At 37.5% G+C, this 24858-nt stretch overlaps 2 protein-coding genes across 2 annotated transcripts in view; one reads left to right on the top strand and one right to left on the bottom strand.

Annotated features, from left to right (window-relative positions):
* Positions 1-3890: 3890 nt before the first annotated feature.
* pan2 (poly(A) specific ribonuclease subunit PAN2) lies at positions 3891-19084 on the top strand. The gene is made up of 26 exons (XM_024293705.2): positions 3891-5272; positions 5621-5927; positions 6029-6198; positions 6319-6439; positions 7851-7928; positions 8011-8281; positions 8351-8696; positions 10343-10439; positions 10543-10662; positions 10760-10879; positions 10959-11087; positions 11183-11382; positions 11455-11603; positions 11707-11813; positions 11890-11988; positions 12061-12152; positions 12249-12393; positions 13012-13149; positions 13220-13279; positions 13351-13441; positions 13530-13687; positions 16303-16446; positions 16751-16930; positions 17006-17099; positions 18247-18438; positions 18787-19084. The coding sequence occupies exons 2-26, from the start codon at positions 5643-5645 to the stop codon at positions 18819-18821; spliced, it is 3621 nt and encodes a 1206-aa protein (XP_024149473.1). The 5' UTR covers positions 3891-5272; positions 5621-5642; the 3' UTR covers positions 18822-19084.
* A 4339-nt stretch (positions 19085-23423) lies between these two features.
* spats2 (spermatogenesis associated serine rich 2) overlaps positions 23424-24858 on the bottom strand; it is a gene marked incomplete in the record, with an annotated part of 17593 nt that continues 16158 nt past the window's right edge. The window contains 1 exon segment of the mRNA XM_024293291.2: positions 23424-24858.

Below are 24858 nucleotides of genomic sequence, written 5' to 3'. Positions count from 1 at the left end.
TTATTTTTGTCTCTATAACTTTAATAACTTTGCACACAGAAATTACTTTGAAATTACTTTGTGTTAATTTGTGTTTGTGTTAATTTAATATCTAATTTTTTCATGAATATTTTTGAATTTCTACATTTATCTTCAATGTACTATTTGTTTACACGTATCTGTTAATTGTGAGGTTAATTTAGCAAATAATTGGACTGAACTTTTGCACTCAGACTAAAAGAGCAACAACAAACACAAGCAAGAGGAAAAAATGCACTTCTAATTGGATCCTAATCAAATAGATGTTAGTAACCCTTTGAAATTGTTTTTCCTGGACAAAATTTGATCCAACAATAAGATATCACTGAAATTCTTTTTTTTCTACAGTAACTTTGTTAAGTGTGTCTTTATCTAAAGAAAGTATATAAATATATATATTGGTTAAGTGTAACAAAAATGAATATGAATATTTTGCACATTAAAAAGCATACAATGCTGTTTTTCCATTTCATCTACAGTGAGCTTGGATTTTTGTGTTTTAAACCTGGATGGTGTTTTATTACTAAGTTTTTGATCCATTTTGACTTTCTGTTCTTGCATGTAAATGTGGTTCTTTTAATATTTTTTAGGAAATTTCTGCTTATTTTTAATTAAAACGGTGAAAAAACTAATCATCAGTGTTCACTCTCATATTTTTTATGATTCATATCATTTTTTTTATCTTAAAGTACTTTAATTCTAGACATCAGTCAGGAAGGGGATCTTCTCATCTGAACGCAGCGACTTCCTCTTAAAACCTGACTCTTTCCTCTTTCTTTTCACCGAATCACCTGACCAGCATTACATAATTAGAGCGTAAAGACAAACATTTCTGCCCAATTGGGAAACTAGCAGGAAGTTCTGGATCTGAAAGAGTAGCAAGGATTGTTTCAGGAAAGCACAGCTTCCTTTTTGTGTCTGCTTGTGTTCAAATTGACTTGAATAGATAGTTTCTGTGAGCAGGAATTTCAAAATACTTTATTTGATAAGAAATTATTAACATTTTCTAAAAAAAAAGAAATTAGAGAAAAAAATTCCCCCCATAAAGAACAAATAATGCAAAAAAAAATATGATCCTAAAACATACATATAAATATAAATGCATAAATAAATATTATCTTCATAAATAAACATCAGTTCCATTGGAAATACAATGTTTATGATCAGGAGTGGAAACACTCCCACTCATTGTCAGCTTTGAGTACAGTGTTACTTTCTGATCAGTGTGATCGTACACATCATCTAAGAACAGAAGATGCTCTACATGCATTTATGGGCTGAACTGGTTGCATGGCGAGATGGATCTCCGGCAGCAAAAACACGAGCAGAGTGAATGGAGAAGGAGAAGAGTCGGTCCAAGGTGTAGCGACACAGAAGAGGCTCCTTCCAGTGCTCAATGGTTTGAGTTTCTTTTTCTTCGCCAACTGAGTTCTGTTAGGATTAGAATTGACCTGTTAGCTCCTGTCAACATCTGTCAGCAGACCTCCACAAGATGAGCTTACCAGGTAGTGATTAGGTCCTCCAAGCGACTCCACACACTTGCTCATGTCTTTGGACAGTTTCTCCAGAACCGGCGCCACTTTCCCGGCAGCCTTCATGCAGCTTTGAAATCCAGAAATCTTCTTCACTGCAGAATTGTAATTCTTCAGGGTGCTGAATATCTTTCCAACGCAAGGCTGAAATATCGATAAAATAAATGTCAAAATGAAGCAGCATTTATTTAAACACTTTCAATTACAAACTAATATAAAGCTAATATAAAAACTTTATGAGTGCTTGGATTACCATAGGATCCTGTATGAGGCTCTGAGGGTCACAATTATCTTCAGCCTCCACAAAAGCAAGTGAACTGGAGAAGCTGGCCCTGTCAGTCGATCCATTTCGCGCCTGAAAATCATCACAACGAGTTAACAAACTGCTTAACGTTGCAAAAAAATGTATATATATATATATATATTTTTACATTGATAAAATTTAGTTGAATTTTTTTTTTAATTGAAAATAGAAATAGTTTGTGATTTCAGAATGACTTTCAAAATCTATTGTTTGAAAGATTTGTTTCACGTAAAAATAGAAATATAAAAATAAAGTGCTCACCTCTATCGATGCGGCTTTTGCCTGATGGTTGAGCTCCTGGGAGCTGATGCGAGCGGCAGCACACGGGTCAATCACCCCATGGGGTGCACAAAACGCTGCGTCCAGAAACACCAGCAGAATCATCAGACTTCTGAAAAAGTAATCCATACTGCTGGAGTTAATTTTTTCCTTTGTTGATCTGACTTGTGTGTGATTTAAATAGGATAGAATAAGGTGGAGCTAGGGGCGTCTCTTTTATATGTCATGTAGGAGAATTTAGAATGAGTGTCCTGGTACTGTTGGAATGCCCGTAGATCCTTGTCATCATTTAGGCTGATTATTAAAGACAGAATTAAAATGAAAGAAGAAATGGAAGTAGGTCACTCTCTATTACCCCACATGAGAAAATAACCCACATTTTATTACAGTGTGTACACACGCGTGCACCTGGGTGTTTAATTACTCAATATTTATTTTAACAGGGACAGTGCACACTTTATGAAGTGCAATAAACCTTTCTGTAAATGTGTCAGCGTTAGGTGCAAAGCTTTAATCTCTGTGCATCAACAAACATTCAAAACACGTAAAATCCACAATAAAAGGGAATACATTTTATTAAAAAACTCATGTAAATTGTTAAATTATCTACAATAATTAGAGGACATAAAAAGTCAAAAATTGTTTTGTATATTGACTTCCATATTTATGTATTTATCATCACTTTTGTTGGCTTGAAATGATCTTAATATTGGTGGGAATTGTGGGTTTTTTCTCTCATCATTGTCCAGGTGTGGAGCCAAGTGGGAACTCTTCCAGTGTCACTTCATAACAATGGCAGTGCCCAGGAAGTGACACTACCATCAGCTATTGAGCTGGAAAAACTTTCCATGGGAGTCCTCTTCTCTACCAGATAAAATGACCCAAATATTTCCTTTGAAATGTGTCTGTGAAAAAGACGAGAAGAAAAACAAATATTGGAATATTACACTTCCTTTGTCTTTCATAAACGCTGTTTAGTATTTTTTATCAATGAGTCTGAGGAAGTAGCTGTTCCTCTCACTCGATTAGATAGAATCAGGAATGTTTTGCAATCGTGGAGTTTATTGTAAATTTGGAAGAAGCTTTGAAAAAAAAATATTAGAACTCAAGTGGAAATTAACCAATAATGAAACTGTTTTGTGAGTCAGACAAAGTAAAAAAAACAAAGAAGTTTATACAACGGAGTATTCAGGCCAGTTTGGAAACACATTTATTTTAAATTACGACTTTTAATCTTGTAAATTTACGGGGAAAAAATTGTAACTGTTAAATTACGAGAATAAAGACCTAAAAAGTAATAAATATACAACTTTATTCTCGTAATTTAATGATTTTTATGACTTTTTAACTCATACAAATACAACTTTATTCTCGTAATCTAACAGTTATAAGTTTTTATGACTTTTTAAGTCATAGTTATACAACTTTATTCTCGTAATCCAACACGACTTTTTTCTCGTAAATTTACGAGATCTAAAGTTGTAATTAAAAAAAAAGTTTTGCTTGTAAACTGGCCCTTATACTCCGTTGTAATAAGTGTAAGTGCAAACTGCTTTTTCAATTTTTTTTATCTCTGATTCCACACAATGTTTCCACTATGAAGATTCATATAACGGTTACTTCATTTTTATAGATGATTCAACACCTTTGCAGTCAGTTTAGGTAATTATGCCATTAAAAGATTATTCCAGGCAAAAAATACTAATTCCTAAAGAAAAATAACCCTGTTTAAAAATAGAGCAACACTTCATTGGTCTTTAGTTGTGTAGGCACAATGTTTTCCTCGGAAAAAAATTCAGCATAGGAAAGCGTGAATAAACAGAAAAGGTATAAAGCAGCTGATAAACAAAAATAAATGACACATACTCAATTTAGAAGAAAATACAAATATTGAAGCAGAAGATGCTTAATCTATTCTATTCTATATATATATATATGTGTGTGTGTGTGTGTGTACTATATAGAATTCAATATGATGTCAGTCCCCCTTTATCAGCTATTACAGCTTCAACCCCTCTGGGGAAAAAGAAAGATATTGCACAAAAATATGTAAAAAAAAAAAAAAATGATAAAAGGAAAAAAAACAAACATGCAATTGTCCCCCCACCAACATTTTACACACACCATGATAAAGCATAAAATGATTCTCTAAAACGATGCAAAATAGAAATCTGACTTTTTACCGAGTGGGGAAATTATATTTTGGGGCCCACACCAGTGACTCCCTACAATACGTTATCACAGGACGATACACACTCCTGATTGAAGTAAGAGCCAGACCTGAGAGATCCCACAGCAGCAGCCTCAATCACTGAGAGGGGTCAATCACTGATGTGGAGAATCCCTCTGAGGGAAGCACTGGAGTTAAAACTAAAATGTAAAAAGAATAAAATAAATAAATGTCAAAACAGATATAAATAACCAGATAAGTAGAAAAAATAAACCTTACTAGACAGATATAAATCACTAAAAGTGAAAATATATATATTAAATGGGTAAAAAGAAACCATAAAATAAATAAAATATCAAGCTAGTTCCTGAATTTTAACTGAAAGCCAGATTACAAACATGAACAGTCTCTGTGGCCCTCAGGCTCTTTGGGATGCTGTTCCACATGTGAGGTTCATAAAAACTGGATTAGGCCTCACCGTATTTTTTAGTTCTGCATTTTAGAATAAGCAAAAGGCCGTTACCAGAGGATCTCAAGGGCTCATACTTTAAAATCATATCAGATAGATGTGACAGCCCAAGAACATAAAAACATGTATAAACCAATAAAATAATATAAATACTTCAATAAAATCAATTCTGAAAATGTATGAAAGTTTACAGTAAAAATAAGAAGTTTTTTTTCTTTCTTTTAATGAAAGAAAAGAGTGTATGAAGTCAGAAGGAATTCATACAATCATAATTTTTACTTTACCTGGAACAAACTGGCGTGTGTTTATACTGCGATTATCATTATTGTTAAAAAAAAAAAGCAATGTGCACTGAAGCAGAGGACACCGTCTTCCCAGCAGAGAAGCTCGGGAAACCTACCCGTTCTTGAACGCACCACCGCCTGCTCCGGAAACGCTTGTGTGTTGTTGTTGTGAATGGCGAGCATGGACACCTATGCGCCAAAACATTCCAATAAAAGGTTAGAACACGCTCTAAACACATATTTTGATCTTTTATTGAGGATATTACACTTTCTGTTTAGTATTATCTGTGTTTAGTGCTTACACTGACGGTCCAAGCGGTTCATTTTGTCCAATTACAATGCTAACTTTAGCGAAATTAGCCAACCGCTAACAGCTGCTTAGAGCTAGCTACCTTATTGTGATGTAGAGTTCAAGCGCGAACTCCTATTTCTTTTTGATAAATACATATTTAGTACTAATTAATATAGCTATTCAACCAAATATCTCCATGTTAATGAACTTTAGCTTCCTCGAATTCCTTGAATTTTGGCTTTAATTAATGTAAACCTGTCGTTCCTTTGCAGGTTGCTGTAGCCTTTTCCCAGTATGAACTTTGAAGGTCTCGATGCAGGGATGGGGGAATTCCCACCAAACCTCCACGGGACTCTTGACGCTGGACTGGAGCCTTCCATGGACCCCCACTTAAACCCCACGTTACTCCAGGGGGTGGAACTGGAAGCGGAGGGCCTCACCATGACAGTTCCCGAGCCTGTGCACATGATGGAGGGACTTTTCTCTGAGCTTCACAGTGTCGTGTCCGAAGTGGGCATCCCAGTCACTGCAACACATTTTGATAACCAGGAAGAAATACTGTGGATGGGAAACCACAGGGTGAGAGCATATGCAAACTGTGTACATTGTTTCTATAAGAACTCGGCCCTAAAACTGAACTGATTTACCAATGTTCTCTGGTATTCATTGCTGTCTTTTAGGGTCACGTGACATCGTTCTTTGGGCCTACGATGGGACGTTATTCATCTTTCCAAGTGCACGCTGCAGATGACATCCGACACATACAGAGTTTGGAAACAGGAGTGTTGTTCCTTTCCAAATCTAACCTCAAGTGCTTCACGCGTGGCGGCCTGGTTATGTTTGATTATCCGTAGGTGGATGTGTACATTAACATCTGGAAACGGCTTGGATTCATAAATAAAAGTGTTTGAGAATGTATTTTTACATACATTTTTGAGTTAAAAAACAACGTTTGTGCGTTTGTGTCCAGAATGGAGGAAGGAGCGGACATGCATAGTCTCCTCATGACCGGTAACAACACCCTCCTCATGGGTGGGCTGCAAAACTATGTTGCTGAAGTTGACTTAAATACTGTTCAAGAAACTCAAAAGGTGAGTAACAGATTTTGTTTTTATTATTTTGTAAGTTATGAAGTGTTACATAACAGGATTTGTTTTAAAAATCCTTTTTTTTGTGTGTGTTTTAACATGTTCTTGTGGCATTTTTCTCACGATGGAGGACAAATATAAAGAAAATTAGGCTCAAAATTGCATTTTTTAGTATTTCTTTATTTAGATTGTTGTGAATCAGGAGCAGAAAACAAAATGCAGTTTGATAAAGATTGTATTTGTGACGTTGGAGCTTCGATTGGCGGGCCACAAGCTGCTCTATTCTGATGCATCCCCTTGTTTTCCTTGTCTGAGCTGGTATCTGGTTCCAAGCTGTACGGCCGATTAGCTCCAATATATGTTATTTTGAGAATATGAGGGGCTGAAAGTTAGTTGAAGAGAGCGTAAATAGATGGAAGATGGGAAATGGGATACATTTAAACTCAGAGGTAAATTTCTAATGAACTACTGTTGCTCTGCAGAAACTCTGTCAACACAGGTTTTTTTTTATTTTTACTAAAAATGTCATAATCATAATAAAAAAAACACTGGGAACAATAAAAAAATATCTAGTTGGAGTGGGACTGTAATGCTTTCGATTGTTCATATGTTTACATTTAAAGGTAGTGCTGGGCAGTATGATCATCATGTGGGCTATAGAAAAGTGTAATTTCTCTTCTATCGTTTTTATCTTTTTTAATCGTTGATTTTTATTGCTAAACTTTAGTGCAAAATTTTGTTTTTTTATTTAGAAACTTGAAACTTTTGTGCACTTAAAAAATATATATATATCTTTCTCATCTTACATGTTACTTAAACAAATAAAGTCAAAGAAAAATAAGCAATGAGATTTTTGTCATTTTTTCAAGTGAGAATATACTTTATTTTTTGGTATATTGTGATATATATTGTTATTATGTCATAAAATAATTTAATAATAATTTATATCATTTTTTTCCTATATCGCCCACCACTACTTAAAGGGATTTTATTTTAGGTGTCTCCACAGTTTGCCTGACAGCATGTTCTCTCCGTGTTTGTGTGGGTTTTCTCCGGGCACTCCAGCTTCCTCCCATGTTTCTAAAACAGAGTAGCTGGTGCTTTTAATTTGTCCTTATGTGTGAATGAATGAGTGAGTGTGTTTTTTTGTCTTTGAGTGGCCCTGTAATAGAGTGGAGAACCATCCAGGATATATCCCACTTTTGCCTGATAGTAGGTGAGATAGGCTCCAGCAACTCTGTGATCCTGAACGGGATTGATAGATGGGTGGTGTCTGCGTTTTATATTGTTTATATTGTTCTCATTATCGCAGTGTTTTTTTTTTTTGTTTCATTTTTGTTTCCTTACTTTTCTATAAGAATGTGTTAAATATTTTAAGGTCAAAAAGTGTTTTCCTCTTTTGTTTACTCCCCAGTTTACCGTTGAAATACCTGGAGTGGCCATAATGAGACAGAGCAATCGTTTCTTCTTCTGCGGGCACACTTCTGGCAAAGTAAGGAAGTATAGAAACATCTGCTTCTTAAAGCTTTATTTTTTCTCAGCTTCCCACTGACACTGAACCCCTGCTCAAACAGGTGACCCTTCGTGACCTTCGCACTTTCAAGATGGAACACGAGTTTGATGCGTTCTCCGGAAGCCTGTCGGACTTTGACGTTCATGGGAATCTTTTGGCGGCGTGCGGGTTCTCCAGCCGTGGATTGAACGGGTTATCGTGCGACCGTTTCCTCATGGTCTATGACCTTCGGATGATGCGGGCTGTTACTCCGCTTCAAGTTCACGTGGATCCCCTTTTCCTGCGCTTCATCCCCACTTACACCTCACGCCTTGTGATCATCTCACAGACAGGTCGTCAGATTTATTAAGACCTTTTAGCCCAGTTTCTAGATGATCTGATTATATTCGTTTTTCTTGCAGGTCAGTGTCAGTTTTGTGAGCCCACTGGACTTGCCAACGTGGCGGACATATTCCACGTGAACACCGTCGGCCAGCTCCTCATGAGTTTTGACGTATCGTCCAGCAAACAAGCTCTAGGCTTTGGGGATTCAGGGGGTTGTGTGCATCTATGGACCGACGTTCCAGAGGTGTCTTTCAACGACTACTCTCGGGAGACGGAGTTCGCTCTGCCCTGCCTGGTGGACACCTTGCCCCAGCTGGACTGGAATCACGACCTGCTGCCCCTCTCCCTCATCCCGTTGCCCCTGACCAGCACTGAGCCGCTGCTGTCGGACTGGCCTACATCTCTGGCTGCACCACGACCCAGGTATCACAGGCAGAAGCGTTAGTGCTGCCACAGACGATCATTTTAATAGTCGACTCATTTTTTCCGATTAGTCGACTAATCGGGCCATATGCAAACTGGATGTAAAGCACACATCTTAACCATCATTAGCTTTAAGCTAACTAAAAACTAGACATATAGCATTACCTGCGATAATGCTAGTGGGAATGCTGTAAGCTGAATTTGGCCGCTAGTGATGCGCTAGTGCTGATAGCTAAAAACGCTGAAGGTGATAGCCAGCTAAATATTACTTGAATGCCAAAACAGCTAGCATGTATCTGAAATAGCTAAACTCTAAGAAAAGCACGTTTGCCAAAACAACTTGCATATTTCTGAAATGTTAGCTAAACTCCAAATTAGCCTAAATAACAAAAAAAGCCAAATTAGCCAAAATAGCTAGCATGTTGCTGAACTATTAGCTAAACTCCAAAATAGCCTAAAAAACTGAAAAAAGCCTAAGTTAGCCAAAACAGCTTGCATGTAGCTGAAATATTAGCCAAACTCCAAATTAGCTTAAAAAACAAAACAAAAAAAAACAAATTTGCTAAAATAACTAGCATGTAGTTGAAACTTTGACTAAGCTCCAATTTAACCTAAAAAAAACCTTAATAAATGCCAAAATAGTCCAAAAAGCTATCAGAACGCCATAATAACTTTCAACTTCATTACACTCCGACTCCATGTAATATAAAGTAACAACTAATCGACTATCAAATTAGTCATCGCCTATTTTAATAGACGATTCGTTGATTCGTCGTTGATTAGTCGATTAATCGTGGCGGCCCTAGTTATGAATATTAAGCTGAATTATATTGAAAAAAACTAAATTTGAATATTTCTATGGAAGCATGTTCCCATGTCCTGTTGATAGATACTTAAAACTGGAACTGCAATGTAAGAAAAAGAATAGGGAAGTGGGAAATAACTGCACAAATACATTGATGTTTTTTTTTTTTTGTCTTTAATGAGGAAAAAAAGCAGAAAAAAGGAAAACTGGTACAAGAAACTTTCCACTCAATCGCACATACCCGATTCTATTCAGATCATATTTAAAATGTATAGTCCAAACAATAAGTTTCGCTTATGACATTTACCGTCTTATTACTATTTACGCCCGTCAATATTGTAGCTTTCACTGCTAGTTTATGCAAATTGCGATCAAAAACGGAACTCCTATCATTTATAGCTGAGTCACCACACATGTGGTAATTAGAACCACGCCCACAAAGGCGATTAAGCAAATCTAAACATCAAAAATAAAAGAAAATTTCTGTTTTATTCGCTTGCCATAAATCAATCACTGCACTGTGATGCAATGCATACAGATTTTTTTGCTTCCAGACCAAAATTCTCTCAGGAGATCGCTTTTGTTGAGCTGAAAGTGTCAGGATGAGCGTCTTCAGGTGCAGCGAGGATGAAGATGGCACAGTAGTATTGCTGAGAACAGCAACAGTATTTTCTTTAGAAGTGAGCTCCAGTATCTCATTTCCCACCTTTTTGCTGAGCTCGGGTCATCCTCCCATTGTCTTCTACCTAAAACGGTGGTGTGTGACAATACCACGCATTGTTGTTGCAGTGTTTATCAAAAGTTTCCGTTCAAAAAAAAAAAACACGGTTCTTTCCGACAGGCGAGCTCCCCCTGTGGACCCGGAAATCCTACGGACTATGAAGACCGTTGGGTTCATCGGTTATGCAGCAAATCCTCGGACACGCCTTCGGAACCAGGCAGGAATTTCCTTTTACTCATGAAACAATATGTAAAAGTTAACTTTTAATGTCAGTATTTTGTGTCATTTTGTTTAAATGGACCATCGTTTGGTGCTTTCAGGTTCCCTATAAGATTAAGGATGCAGAGCTGGATTATGATAATTACAAGCAGGTCCCCGAGTCACCAATCGGGCGTGATGAGGAGCCGCACCTCTGCATGGTTCTGAAGAAGTACAGGAAGGTTGTATTTGTGCTACAAAAGAACAACTGCTCTATCACATCATGCTTGGTTTATTATTTTTTATGTCTGTCTAACGGTGATGTCTGTTGTTTCTTAGGTCACAATTAAATATTCCAAACTTGGACTGGAGGACTTTGATTTCAAACATTACAACAAAACCTTATTTGCTGGCCTTGAGCCGCACATTCCCAATGCGTACTGCAACTGCATGATTCAGGTGAAACTGAGATTTTCAAGCCTGATTTGAAGTCAGAAGCCAGTCAAGTTGATTATTCTTTTTTTTTTTTGCTCTTTAGGTGTTATATTTTCTGGAGCCAATCCGGTGTCTAGTGCAGAATCATTTATGTCAAAAGGAGTTTTGTTTGGCCTGTGAGCTTGGCTTCCTCTTCCATATGTTAGACTTGTCTCGAGGAAACCCTTGTCAGGTAATTTTAAAAATTTCAATGTTGATTTTTCCCCAGAATCCCCTTTGAAGACTTCACTCGCGTTGTCATGTCAATTTTTAAATACTTTTTCTCAGGCTAGTAACTTCCTCCGAGCGTTTCGCACCATCCCTGAAGCCTCAGCTCTGGGTCTGATCCTCTCGGACTCTGATGAGCAAACGGGGAAAGCCAAACTGGGCCGCCTAATCCAGAGCTGGAATCGCTTCATCCTCACCCAGCTCCACCAGGAGACGCAGGAGCAGGAGGGTCCGCAGGCCTACCGGGGAGCCAGCAGCAGGTCTGAGTGGACTCCAAAAAACACATCTGGGATATAAAAACAAACAAACAAACATTGTATGTGTTTCTGTAGCTCTTTGGGCTCCTCCGTGGAGTCCGCCATCGGAAAGCTGTTCGGCTGTGAGGTGGAGAACAGCAGTCTGTGCCGCTGTGCAAAGGAAACGGTCCGCTCCTCCCTCACGCTGCTGTTCACCATGCACTACCCCGAACAGAACTCTCAGGGTAAGTTCAAGGTGCTTTCACACATTCATGGGCGTGAATTCTCCCATTGTTTTGTCATGCTGACAGATCATGACAATTCAGCAACTTCCCTTTGACTGTCCAGACAAAGTGATAAAGGAGTATGACTTTGCTGAAATCCTGAAGAAGAGCATCTGTCTGGAGCAGAGCACCCAGGCCTGGTGTGAAAACTGTGAGAAGTATCAGCCTACTGTGAGTGACAGCTTGGACTCAGACATAAAGGAAGCTGATTGAAAGTGTAGTGTGATGACAATTTGTGTCACTGCAGGTGCAAACGCGCAACATCAGATGTTTGCCAGACGTTCTGGTCATTAACTGTGAGGTGAACAGCGCTAAAGAAGCTGAGTTCTGGAAGGTTCAGGCAGAGGTAAGAATGTTCAACTCATGTTCTGTTATTATTATTGACTCATGAATAATAACATTTTAAAATATTTTATAGTATGCATTCAATAAGGCCATGCAGAAAGAAGCAAAGGAAACTTCAAAGCTTGATGAAGCTCCTCCTCCCATGCCAAGCGAGTGGTGTTTGGAGTAAGATCCCTTCATTTTTTTCTTTTTTCCATCAGCTTTATTATAATTTCAGCTTCACAGAATCGTCTGAAAGTTTAATTCTGGATTTTGATGTAGCGGTGAGGAATTATGCAGCATGGAGGGCCTTGCGATTGACACCCGGGCGGAGGACCTGCGGCACGTTTGGATCCCTCTCACGCTGAAGATGTCCATCAGCAAGAGTCAGGGTCTGGAGATCTGCAGCTGGTCTGAGGGAGACGAGGTGAGCGGAATTTTATTTATTTATTGGTTTATTTCTCAGGGACATTAAAAGCAAAACTGCAATGTGCCAGAATTAGCGTAGAGGCTATTTTTCATCTGCAGTTCCTGGACAGATGTTTAAAATGTCAACCTAAAACATTTAAAACACTCTCTGAGAGCTAGATTTTATTTTGACAAACTGGTTTACTGAAGGCCGTGAATTATTTTATAGATTAGACAGAGGTTTGAATAAATAATGGCATTTTCCAACTTAACCGTTTATATTTTTTTAAATGGCACAGTGATGATGACTATGAATTTTAGTGTTGTTTTATTGACTTGAGACCAGATTGTGAGACAATATATTATTCAAGAGAAAATCATGGCGTGCATGAACATTTTGGCTGCTTGTAAAGAGAGAAGTGACCAGGTGACTTTAAATTTTGCTTAATGAAATTTAACGGGGTTTGAAACTTTTTTAATTTGTGACCTAAATGTCATGCTTGAATCAATTAAAACTCCAAGAACCTCAGAGACTTCTTGTATTTTTTCCCCCACCACAAAACCGTCTGCTTGTGTAATTTGTTTTGGAGAAAAACATTGCAATTTTACGTCCTTTTGAAACACAATCTCTGATTAGTTGAGCGCTGTTGAGGAGGAGGAAGGCGCCTCTCTGTACGACCTGGTGGTGACGGTGCCCCACATTCAGGATGGACGCACAGGAGGAAACCTGGTGGCGCACATCAAAGTGGGTGAGACATACCATCAAAGAAAAGAGGTGAGTTAATATCCAGACCCCTGAACATGAATCTTTTCAACGATACTTGAAAGCTATAAATGTGTTTCAGGGAGTCACACATCAGCAGTGGTACCTCTTCAATGATTTCCTAATCGAGCCCATTGACAAGGTAAATATTGTGGCTTTTTTTCAGTTTTGTAATAAATTTCAGAAAAAAAATGTTTTTTATGTTTGCTGAAGGCTGAAGCTGCACAGTTCGACGTGAGCTGGAAGGTCCCTGCCATCCTGTATTACGCCAAGAGGAACTATCACACCAAATACGACCTCCGCAGTGAGTTTTGGGCCCCCAATGTACTTTTTCTTTAAGTTCCTCTGCTACATTCAGGTGTTTCAGACTCCCGTGCTTTTGTTTGGTGCAGTTAAAAATCCCATCGACGCCAGCGTGCTGCTGACCGAGGCTTCTCTGGCTCGGAAGCAGAGGAAGAGTCACGCCACCTTCATCCCTCTCATGGTCAGTGAGATGCCGCAGGCTGGTGACCTGGTGGGGCTGGACGCAGAGTTTGTAACTCTTAATCAGGTAATTTACTCAATCTGTTGATACAGACATGCAGTGATGTGATGTGACAGCTAGAATTATCTAACAATTTCTCTTAAGTTTTGCATACAAGCAGCTGAAAATTATCAAATGTTATGGTTTTGTAAACTTGAGAAACAAGAAACAATGAAAAACTTTAAACACTTAAGTTTTATTAATAATAATTCATTTTATTTGTAATGATTAACTCAATAAATAGAAATATCCAAAGACCAGACAAGAAGAAAAAAAACCACAGCAAATATGTAAATTATTTAGTAAAATAATGTACTAATTTAGGATGAGTAAGCAACTAATTCACATTATCAGTTTGTATGTAAAACTCCTGCATATTTTTCAGGTGACTAACATGTTAATGAACCAAAGTTTGGACTTTTTGAACCATTCCGATAAAAACTGTGTTTGTGGTGTTTTTGACATGTTCTTGTGGCATTTTCCCTAATGATAGAGGACACATGTAAAAGAAATTAACATTGAAACTGCTTCAATAAAGAATGTATTCAAATCATGAGGAATCATGCGCAGACATGCGGCCCATTAAACTATTTAATCTGGCCTGTTATCAATTATATTGATAATTGATGTTTTTTTTCCATAAAATGTTGGTGTCTCCACAAGGAGGGTGCACTACAAATAGATTATCAATTGCTTAGATGCAGAAAGTTACTCTGCATTCATGTATTGTTGGAAGATTTGTTGTTTTTCGAACGTTTGTGTTCTCAGTGTCGGTCAGTCCTTTTTCACATCCGTCCAACACAACACGATTGCAGCATTTCTCTGCAAAGTCAGCGTTTTTCCCTTACGGACATCAACCCATTGGTCCATTTGACTCTAAATTGAGAACTTGATCCACAGTTTTGAAGCAAAATACCCAAATAATTCTGTTTTAAATATATTTATTAATTATCCATCAAAATGAAACAATGTTTTTGTCCAGATTCCAGGTTATTTCTTTCTCCTATGAAATGGATGAGCAAAAACTCCACACATCTGCTCATGGTCTAACCCTTCTTTCAAATTATAGAACTCTGTGGCCAAAAAGTTTACCCACCTCTGGTTTAGTTGGTTGCGTGTCGGGAAACCTTGGTTCCCTTCCCAAGTTGCACAAGTTTCATTCAGTATGCAACCCTTCATGCTGCCGCCTAACTATAAAGCCAAAGTAGGACCTCATTCTGGGTCCCCAGCGCTTTTACTATAGATTCAAATATGATTGGAGTTTACTTGAACTCATTTGTGTGACTTGGGTGAAGTTGAGTTCTGTGGAATTGAGTTCTGTCTTTTCCTGTTTTAACCTATTACAACAAAACCTTCGGGATTTATTATGTTTTTTTTTGGCAGTTTAAGATTATTTTTGGGAATTCAATCTAAAATTGCAAACTGTTCTGACTTCACATAGAGATAAAAAAATATCTATTTCTAGTTGATTAAAATATATTACATTTAAATGCCCACTGTGCCACAGTGTCTCCCAAATCCTTAATAGTACAGATCTCCTGTGTTGAAGGGTAAAAGATCTTCGTTGGTGAAGGTTTAAAGAAACCAAAAGAAAAAAAAATCTATATCACCAGTTAAATTATTTTTTAGTCTTATTCGACCAAAAACGAGAATTTTTTTTAACCGAAATGCAGCAGGGGTTGGGTAAATTTCCAAGCAATTGTATGTAAATAAACAGACAGACCTCTGCTTTTAGCACGTTTTTCTTCCTCTCGCTTCCTTTTTTCCCTTAAAGCTGTCCCACAGGGCTTGTTTTGCTGCTTTCTTTCATCCTTAAAACTTTTAAAGAAGATCCAACAGCCCCCCTACACACACACACACACACACACCTAGCTTAGACAGCGTCAGGTAAGGAGGGGCGTCACACCTGGCAAATGTATTGATTATTAGTTGTTTTGTTTATGTTTTATAATTACTTTTTTCATTTATACATGAAATGACTTGTAAATTTTGTAAAATAAAAAAGCAGTAATTTATAATCATTGGGATTTAGAGCCCCCTCCAGTAGATGGTGCCCTAGGCAGCCGCCTAAGTTGCCTATGCCCAGGGCCAGCCTTGATTATACTGTAATTAGGGGGAAAAAACTTTTGTTTTCTATGACATAATTTCTGCAGAGCCACAGGAGTTAATCAGAATCTCACCACTGAGTTTTGGGCCAGAAGTAAGCCTCCGCTGATGTCCCATCATCCCTCTGTTTTTATTCTCTCCCACCAGCTTACAGCCCCTCACAACCTAACATTAGCGATGCAATAAAAATGCTGAGCATTTTTGGAGCTTACCAGCTGTGCAGTTTTGAGTAGGATGCCAGCTCAGATTAGTTAATGGATCTATTTGTCTACAAGTGGATGCATCAGAATGAAGTGGAGCTGGGAGCTTGTGGCCTGGCTTTTTTAATTTCTACATCACAACTAAGAGCTTTTTGTCTGGTCCTGATTCATTACAATTTTACAATGTTCCTTTGACTTAAAACTTCAATGTTAAAAAATTATCTTGTTTATCTCTGGAAAAACAACCTAAAATCTAAACAGGTCTCACAACATTGAGCCGAACCTGAAGGTTTTCATTTTTAAGTTTCTGAGATGAAACTCCCTGACTGTCTGCAGGAGGAGGCAGAGCTGCGCAGTGACGGCACCAAGTCCACCATTAAACCCAGTCAGATGTCTGTGGCCAGGATCACGTGTGTGAGGGGCCAGGGGCCCAACGAGGGGATTCCCTTCATCGATGACTACATTTCCACTCAAGAGCAGGTCAGAGACAGGAAAGTTGAAAACTGGTCTATAGGAAAAATGAGGAAAAATTCACAAAGTATTTCATGATATTTTTACCTAATTAGTATTCAGGTCTGTACGGGAAATTTTCCCAGAGTTGTGTGTTTGCTTTGTTACTGTCACCTTTGTGTTTATTTAAGACAAATGTAAACAGGATAAACTACAAACAGGAATGAATCCAGAAAATAAACATTAATTGGAGTATCGTTTTCCAGATGAAGGGGGGGAGTTTTTGCAGATACACGATCCCGTTTACAGCTAACTCTGATGTTTGCTCTTCCAGGTTGTTGACTATTTAACACAATATTCTGGCATCAAACCAGGAGACCTGGATGCTAAAATCTCCTCAAAGCATCTGACGACACTCAAGTCCACCTACCTGAAGCTGCGCTTCCTCATCGACACTGGGGTTCGCTTCGTCGGCCATGGCTTGCAGAAAGACTTTCGGGTCATTAATTTACTGGTGGGTCAAACCTCCAGATGCTGTTCAGCTGAAGGCTCTGCAGAGATAAAATCATTAAATGCTGTCGTTCTACAGGTTCCAAAAGACCAAGTTGTCGACACCGTCTACCTGTTTCATCTGCCTCGCAAGAGGATGATTTCCCTGAGATTCCTTGCTTGGTATTTTTTGGGTAAGTTAGGAACAAAAAAAAAAGAACTTGTAAAAAAAGAAACCAATAGATCTGCCTTTTTCCCTCAAAGGTCCTCAAACACACAGCAATGGTAGCAAGACAATTTACTTTTTTTCTTAGTTCAGATGTCTAACCCTGTAAAGTCAACTACAACCAAGATTTGACAGAAAATTCACATTTTTTTTAATTATATGTATTTTTGTATATAATATATTTATATATAGATAGTATTAGTTGGGTGAGTTTGTAAATTTTTGCTCCTAATACACTCCCTTATTATTATATAGGGTTACAAACTAAACATTAAAACAGACAAATGTTAAAAGTGTCTAAAAGCTCGCCACCAATTTTCTGCTTCTGTCGACGACGTCTTTTGCCAGTTTACTTCAGGAGTTTCGATGCTGCAGAAACGGCAGGCTGTCTCGTTTATGTCGACCCCTTATTCTTATGATTGACTTATGAGCCGAGCTGCACGCCAGCAGCCCTGTGAATTGAAGTAGAATCTGTCCTCCCTGAACAAATATTTAACCACTGGTAAAGCACTGATGCCTCAGAAGGTGCAGCGTGATAAAGTTTGTCATTCTTTGAAACAGAAGTAGATAAACAAAAACCTAACAAGTCTTTACTCAACTTTAACATCAAACAGCAGCTAAACCATGAATTTCATCTTCTTCAATGCCTACTGCTCGATTTTGGCAACGGAAAACTCTCAAATCCTTGGGGAAAAAAGGTGCAAAAAGTTATTGAGGATAACCATTTTTCATTGAAGCTACCCATCCAGAATATTTTCCTCCCTTTTATCCCCATTCATCATCAATAACAATAATATGATAAAGCAGGATCATGAAGGATGACATTTCCTGAAGAATAACAGAACAACCGCAGCCATAAACCTCCTTTCTCTGAGCTCGAGGACATATCCGGGAAGGACGAGTCCAGCCGCTTCAAACTGCAGGAAGTCCGAATATTCCGCATCATCAAACATTTGTATTTTGTAAATGTCACTTTACCGTCAGCGCACCTCTTGATTTTTTAAACTGCTTTTATTTCCCTGTTCACCAAATGTTGGCAGTGCGCAGAAGGTTGGAACGATGCCATGGGAATTCTGAAAACAAGTCGTTTCTTGTTGTCTTTGGGATGTCTGCAGACCTCAACATTCAGGGAGAAACCCATGACAGCATAGAGGACGCTCGCACCGCGCTGCAGCTTTACAAGAAGTACCTGGAACTGAGCCACGGAGCCGGGAACGATGAAATGAGAAAGGTCCTGAAGGGACTGTATGAAAAAGGCAGAAAGCTTGACTGGAAAGTACCAGAATCGGAGGCGGGAGACGGTCAAGGTAGGACGACGATTCAGACAGGTGTCACCATCCGTATAAAAATGATGCATCCCAAAGATGTAGCAGCAGCTGCTAGTTAAAAAGAAAAATCCTTTCTGAGAGCATTCTTTCATTTTAGCGTATAATTTGACACGTCAGATTGAGCAGTAAATCCAGCTTAATGCCAAATCAGCAGGTTACCAAACTGTGCGGTTTACCTCAGTACATATTTAATGTGATGGACTTTTCGATGTTTGACTAAACCAAATGTTTTGCTTTTTTTTTCCTGGGGGAGCAGCATACGACCTGATAATTTAAATGTGTATTTGCGAGAAATGAGGCTGAACTGCGGTGTGCTTCTGCCTGCAGGCGCTGCTGTGTTTCCCTCTGTGATGGGGCTGTGAGCCGCTCCGACATCCGTCCTCACTCCGGATCATTCCCGCTCGCTCATCTTTAATTCACTGTCCTGGTTTATGCTTATTTACATAATCTACAGAGCTCGTGAACGTCTGGACTTTCCAGCCCAGACCCCCGACGACGAAGCAGTTTTAGTCATTTACACTCTTCATCTCTTAACAATCTTAAGTTAAAAGAGTTTGTATTTTATGGTTTTGTATTTTTTAACTGCTTATAAATAAACGGCAGCATGACTGTTGTAAAATGCTTAGTGTTTGATTTAAGTGTGTGAAGTACGAAGCAGATTCATTACTGCACATACATACATTCATTCGTTCATATTTAACCCCTTCAGTAGTCTTTCTCTTCTTTATGTGTCGCTAATTTTCTTCAATATCTGTTTAAAGTGCCACTCCGATCAACTTTAGATTTATCTCTTTTCATTTTTTGGCTAAATCAAAAAGCCTGTCATTTTCTAGGACATAGTTTCTGCAGAGCAGCAATGCTTCATTATTGTTGGCACAGAGCAACTCCGCCCCCCTTCCCTTCCTCGTTGTGGAGCAGGGAGCTTAAAGTACGCCCAGCGTATTTTCGACATCATAAATATCTTTTTCATACAGTATTTTTTGTCTGCTCCTATTTTACAACAAATTAATTTAAAAAAAATCAGAAATGCAGTTTTAATCTTCTTTATATGTCATTTAATATGAGAAATATCCCACAAGAACACTTCCTCAGACTGTGTCTTTAAAACTTCTGACAGATTTCATCTCATTTATTTATTTACTTCTCTTGTGCGAGTCATACACACACCATAAAAGAAACAGAAACAATGTAACACGTGAGTGAAAAGCAGCATAATGCACTACACAACTTTACCTTCTTACCTTTTTTTTATTTAAATATTTTTCTATAAATTATTCACCCTCATATCTTCAAATTTAAAATGCTGAGACTTTATTATTTAATGCGTATTAATTCCCATTTCAGTAACAGTTTTAGTAAATGAAAACACAAACTATCATTGTTGATGTGGAGCTCATAAACCGGAAATATTCAAGGAGATTTTATCCGTTAACATCTTAATCCTTAATTTAATGTAATTTAACATTTTTCATTTGAATCCATGCTTACATTTTGAAAAAAAGTAACGATAAAATGTAAAAAAATAAAAGCAGAAAAGTGGCAGAGTAAAGCGACAGCGTTCATGAGAACAGAATCTCCAAACTATTCACACTTCAGCTGAGACACAGAATGTAAAGAAAATATCCAGGAAGTATGGTGTAAAGTAGTGCAGAAAACAAGTATTTTGTCACTTACTGAAGTTCACCTCAATATTTTGAAATTAAATCCTGATTAAGAATGACAAAGGTTGAAGGTTTCCAGTGGATCTTCAGCAGGATTGCACTGAAGCCACTATTTTGGTCCATTCCTCCATGCAGATCTCCTCAAGAGCTGTGATGTATTACGGGGGGCGTTGGACAACACTGACTTTCATCTCCCACAGATTAAGAAAGTCAACTTCTATCTTCTCATGTTTTTAGTTATTGTTTAAAAGTTAAATTTATGAATAAGAGTGTGGCATAAAAAACTGCATTTCCCTGAGCTTGTTAAATTTAAGTGATGGTGCAAGGGGCCCCTGTGACCCCTCACCTGGTGACCCCTCACCTGGTGAGGTCTCCTGGCTCCACATGGGAAAGTTATGTTTTCAAACGGACAATAATCTTTAGCTTGAGAATCAAATGAGTTTCATGGTAAAGTCCCCTTTGCTTGTTTCACATTTTCATGCAAACTGGAACTTTCAGTGTTAGACGGTTGCTTCCTGTCTCTGAGCACGAAGGGGCCAAACATGGCTCCACTGCACTGCTGCCTGTTCATTTTAGTCTCTTTAAAGATAATTACTTTATTTCTGAGTTTCTAGAGTTTCTCCCAACACTCCGACCCAGCATCTGAGGCCAGCTGAGGTACAGTTTCTATTATTAGTGGACATTTATTTAAGATCAAAGCATTTTATGGAGAAAAAAACAGGGAAAAAATCTAAACTTTAAATACAAAGTATCCCATTCCGTTTCATTGCTGCTAATAAGCTGCAGGTACCCTATTTCATCACATTTTGATTTTCTATTTAAAGTCCCACTCCGATCATCTCTTGATCTATTGTAAAAGTGGCCTCTTTGATTGTAATTACCATATAAGGACTGGCGTCCATCTTTATGAATCATTCACATCCTTTTTCATTTAGTCATTCCTCTTCTATTGGAGTTGTCATCATCTGCTGTCACTTTTTGTTCCTCTTTTATGTTAGTTTTGTCGTGTTAAAGCTTTAAAGTTTGTCATTTTTGGATTCTCCATTAAAGTTCTGCCACCAAACCTGTCTTGAAATGTTGTTTTTCAGTGTTTCTCATCTACTCAAGTCTATTTCTGTCTTTAAATCTTGTTGCAAGAACATTGATTTATTTTTTTTCAAGTCCATTTTGTTAAATTTTTTGTCATTTTGATTTTTAAGCATATGATTAAATTTAACCTTACATGTATTAATGCATTTTTCAACAACCATCTTAATTAAAATATTTAATCACTCATTTTCGGTTCTCATTCTACTTCTTTGTAAACGTAATTTGTTTGTGGGTAAGTTGCAAAGAAAGCATTAAGTACCAAAAAACTCTATTTACTCACAATTCTTTCCACTAGGAATATTTAAAGATAAGAATACATTTATTTATGTCATCCATAACTTCTATTACAGGAATTACTGTTAATAAAAACAGGTAAAACTAGTTAAAAGTCTTGCTTTTAATTCAGAATCTCAAAGACTTTTTATTTTGTTTAATTGGGTATTGAATAAAGATCTTAATGAATCCATACTTAAACACGAGATTCCATCTTTTATTTACCATATATATCATTTCTTTAACCCTTTAACGACCTGCTCAACTAAATGTTTGAGCACATTTAGGAAATGTATTATTAAAACCATTTATTGTTATTTTTTTTTTACTCCCATAACCCAATAAGCAGCAAATACATAAAAAAACAAAAAAACGTTTGAATTAACCTTGTTCTTGGTTGGGTAGTTAAAGGGTTATAAAGGAGAATATTTAATATAAACTGAAACAATTCATATAAATCCATTAAAGTATACTTTTTAGAAGCATGAAAATTTATCATTTTGCTAACAGTAATCTACAATAGAAATGGAAAAAATAGTAAAAAGCTTTAAACTATTGATTTAATTAAATAACATTTTGAAAGTTTTAAGCTGTCTTCTTCAGGTTCCAGACACAGAGATGGGATGTTTACCCACACAAAGCACACAGAATCAAATCCAATTCCCACCTTAGGTGGATCTAATCCATCGTGCTTCCAGAAGTCCAAATTCGAGCATTTTCAGGATTTTTTTACACTTTCAGGTTGAGAAATAAATATTGACTGTCGCCCTCATGTACCAGGTATGTTCAGAATCTGGAGGGAGATTTGAAAAAAACCTTCTCTGGTCTGGATTCGAATTGTGCTTTTTCTGGACTTCTGTACCAAGTAGCTGTAAATACCAAAATAGGCATCTCAACTGTTATAGGGAACCTGCAGTGGGGTCAAATAAATGTTTTCAGTGGAAAGTCACTGTACTTGAAAATCCAGGCTGCTTGTTTAACTGTAATTCATTATAACTAAAAAAAGAAAATTGAGGCAGACAAACAAACACCACTTGTTACTAAATCCTCAAATTTTGCACACTATCACTTTTGCATTTAAAACCTTCACTAAATTCACCTAATCACCAATAATCTCAGGATTTTTGTGAATAATGTACTAATTTATCAGTTTTTGTTAATGAACACAAATCATGGGGCAATTTTCATCATCGTCCATTCCAACAGCGGCATAAACACCACTAATACATTTATTCACAAATAGACTACACAGTTTATTGAACCGAGTGTGAGCTGTTAAAATACGTTTTTTAAATAATTAAATTTTCACCACTCATTCCAGTAGCTTCATCAAAGTGAGACATCTGCTGGTCATTTTATGAAATTACAGTCAGAATTCCCAATACTTTTATTTATTTTGTTTCATTTTAGGAACACTTTTGGGTTCACAAGTTGGTTCCTAAAGTTTTATTTTAATCAGTAAAAATTAAATCTGAATAAGATTATATAATTTTAAAAGCTGTTTAAATTATACAAAGTTTCTTCCAATTTGTAGAGATCTAAAAGGAAGCTTTCAATCAGCTCTTAGACAATTGTGTTGAGATCAACCTGTGATATATATACATATTTAAATATAAAAATCATATTGGGAGAGGAAAATAGTAAAGTTTGTCATCTTCTGAAACAGCAGGTGTTGTTGCCAAATACAACTTTTCCCGGGGAGCTCTTAGCTCTATGCTGCCATCTGCTGGACAGTTTTGGTATTACATACTAATCAGAATTTCCACCAATCAATGTTTTTAACTTCTCAAAAATTATTATTCAGCTTGTATGAATACATATTTAGTGTAGTTTTATTTTTATTTGAATATTTATCTTTTCTTTTACCATTATAGCCTCCCTTTTTCACGTTTCGATGACAGCAACTCCACTTGCTTGATTTAAACAAACAAGAGAACACAGTTTGTATTGCAAATTGTTTTATTTTTAGTAAATGAAAAGTGTGCCATTCAGTGAGGGGGGGAGAAAGAGGCCTGGGTGGTCAGGGATGGCTGATGTCTTTGGTCCAAACTGGTGGAAACGTGGTTGGGAGTCAGTGGGAGACAAGAGAAGGCACTTGAGTTTACAGTCGTCTCACAAGTTTTGTAGAAGAATGAATGACTGAGATGTTTGAGAATTCATCGTGTTTAGTATTAATAACAAATACAAAACAAAAAGAAATGCCCCATGTGAGCACAAAGTCCTAGCTACAGATGTATATACAGAAGGAATCCGGGAGCGGGGTAGAAAGCAGGAAAGAGAAGAAGGTATTTTTCCCTGGAGGACATAGTTTTTTAACAGCCTAAGAGAGAGAGAAAAAAGTGATTTAACAGGATGAGATCATGTCTTGGCCTAAAATCTCTGGAGTTTGGAATGTGATGCAAAAAAAAGTTTTTGACTGCAAATGGATGAAATGAACGAAAGCGGATTTAGATGAAAGCTTTGTAGTAAAAAAAGGAAATAAAGTTTGAGCCTCTTTGAAGCAAACTGAGCGAACATTTGGAGGAAAGCATCTTTATCCATCAAGCCTGCTTAGATTGGATTTTTTCGGTTGCTTCTGAGCGTGTGCGAGCCGTGCTTCGTGCAGCTGAAGTCTACCAGCCAAAACACCATGTAAACCCTCGTACATTTACATGAGTCGACTCCAAAAGTGTCCACCAAAAAAGAACAAAGAAAGTTCCAGCTTTTTTTAAACTTTCCTGCTGCCTCCTCATGCACAGAAAGCTGCAGCTGTACCGACTTTTCTCCTTTGAGTTCATCAGAATGACACAAAGAAGCTCAAGAACCACAGAAACTACAAAGATGCAGAAAAGTGACAAAAAACAGATTTGAGGCAATTGCATTTCTTAAGCTCAGCTGATACAGAACCACTCCCCAGCTTCTTTGTGGACCGTCGACTGTAGTGGGGGTGAAACCATCCTGAACCGGGTCAAACCAAGCCACCAGATTCCCCGTAATAGCCTTATACATATTCTAATAGTTGACAAAAGGAGCCAACGAGCATATTCCTGAAAATATTTCAACTATTCCTTCAGTCAAATCTCAACAGTATTTATTTACCAAAGCCTGCAAACAACTTTGCACTAATTTCTCCACAATATTAACTAATTTAACTACAAGAGCAAATCTCTTTATGTCAAACAAGAAACTTTCCATCGACAGAAAGAAAAAAAAAACCCAGGAAAGGTAAACAACTTATAATTTGTTCTTTCCCCTAAAAGTCTGCAAGAAGGAAGACAACACTTTATGAAGACACATTATGCAGCAATAATGTAACACAATTCGTTTTCCCATCTACACGTTTGCAGCTCGGCCCGTGTGCACGACTACGAGATGAGGATTCACCAGGGGTCCCTGT

The sequence above is a fragment of the Oryzias melastigma genome, linkage group LG7 (assembly GCF_002922805.2).
Source record: "Oryzias melastigma strain HK-1 linkage group LG7, ASM292280v2, whole genome shotgun sequence".
In the NCBI taxonomy this organism is placed as follows: Eukaryota; Metazoa; Chordata; class Actinopteri; order Beloniformes; family Adrianichthyidae; genus Oryzias; species Oryzias melastigma.
Note: the sequence above shows the minus strand (reverse complement) of the source record. Positions and strands in the feature narration are given on the sequence as shown.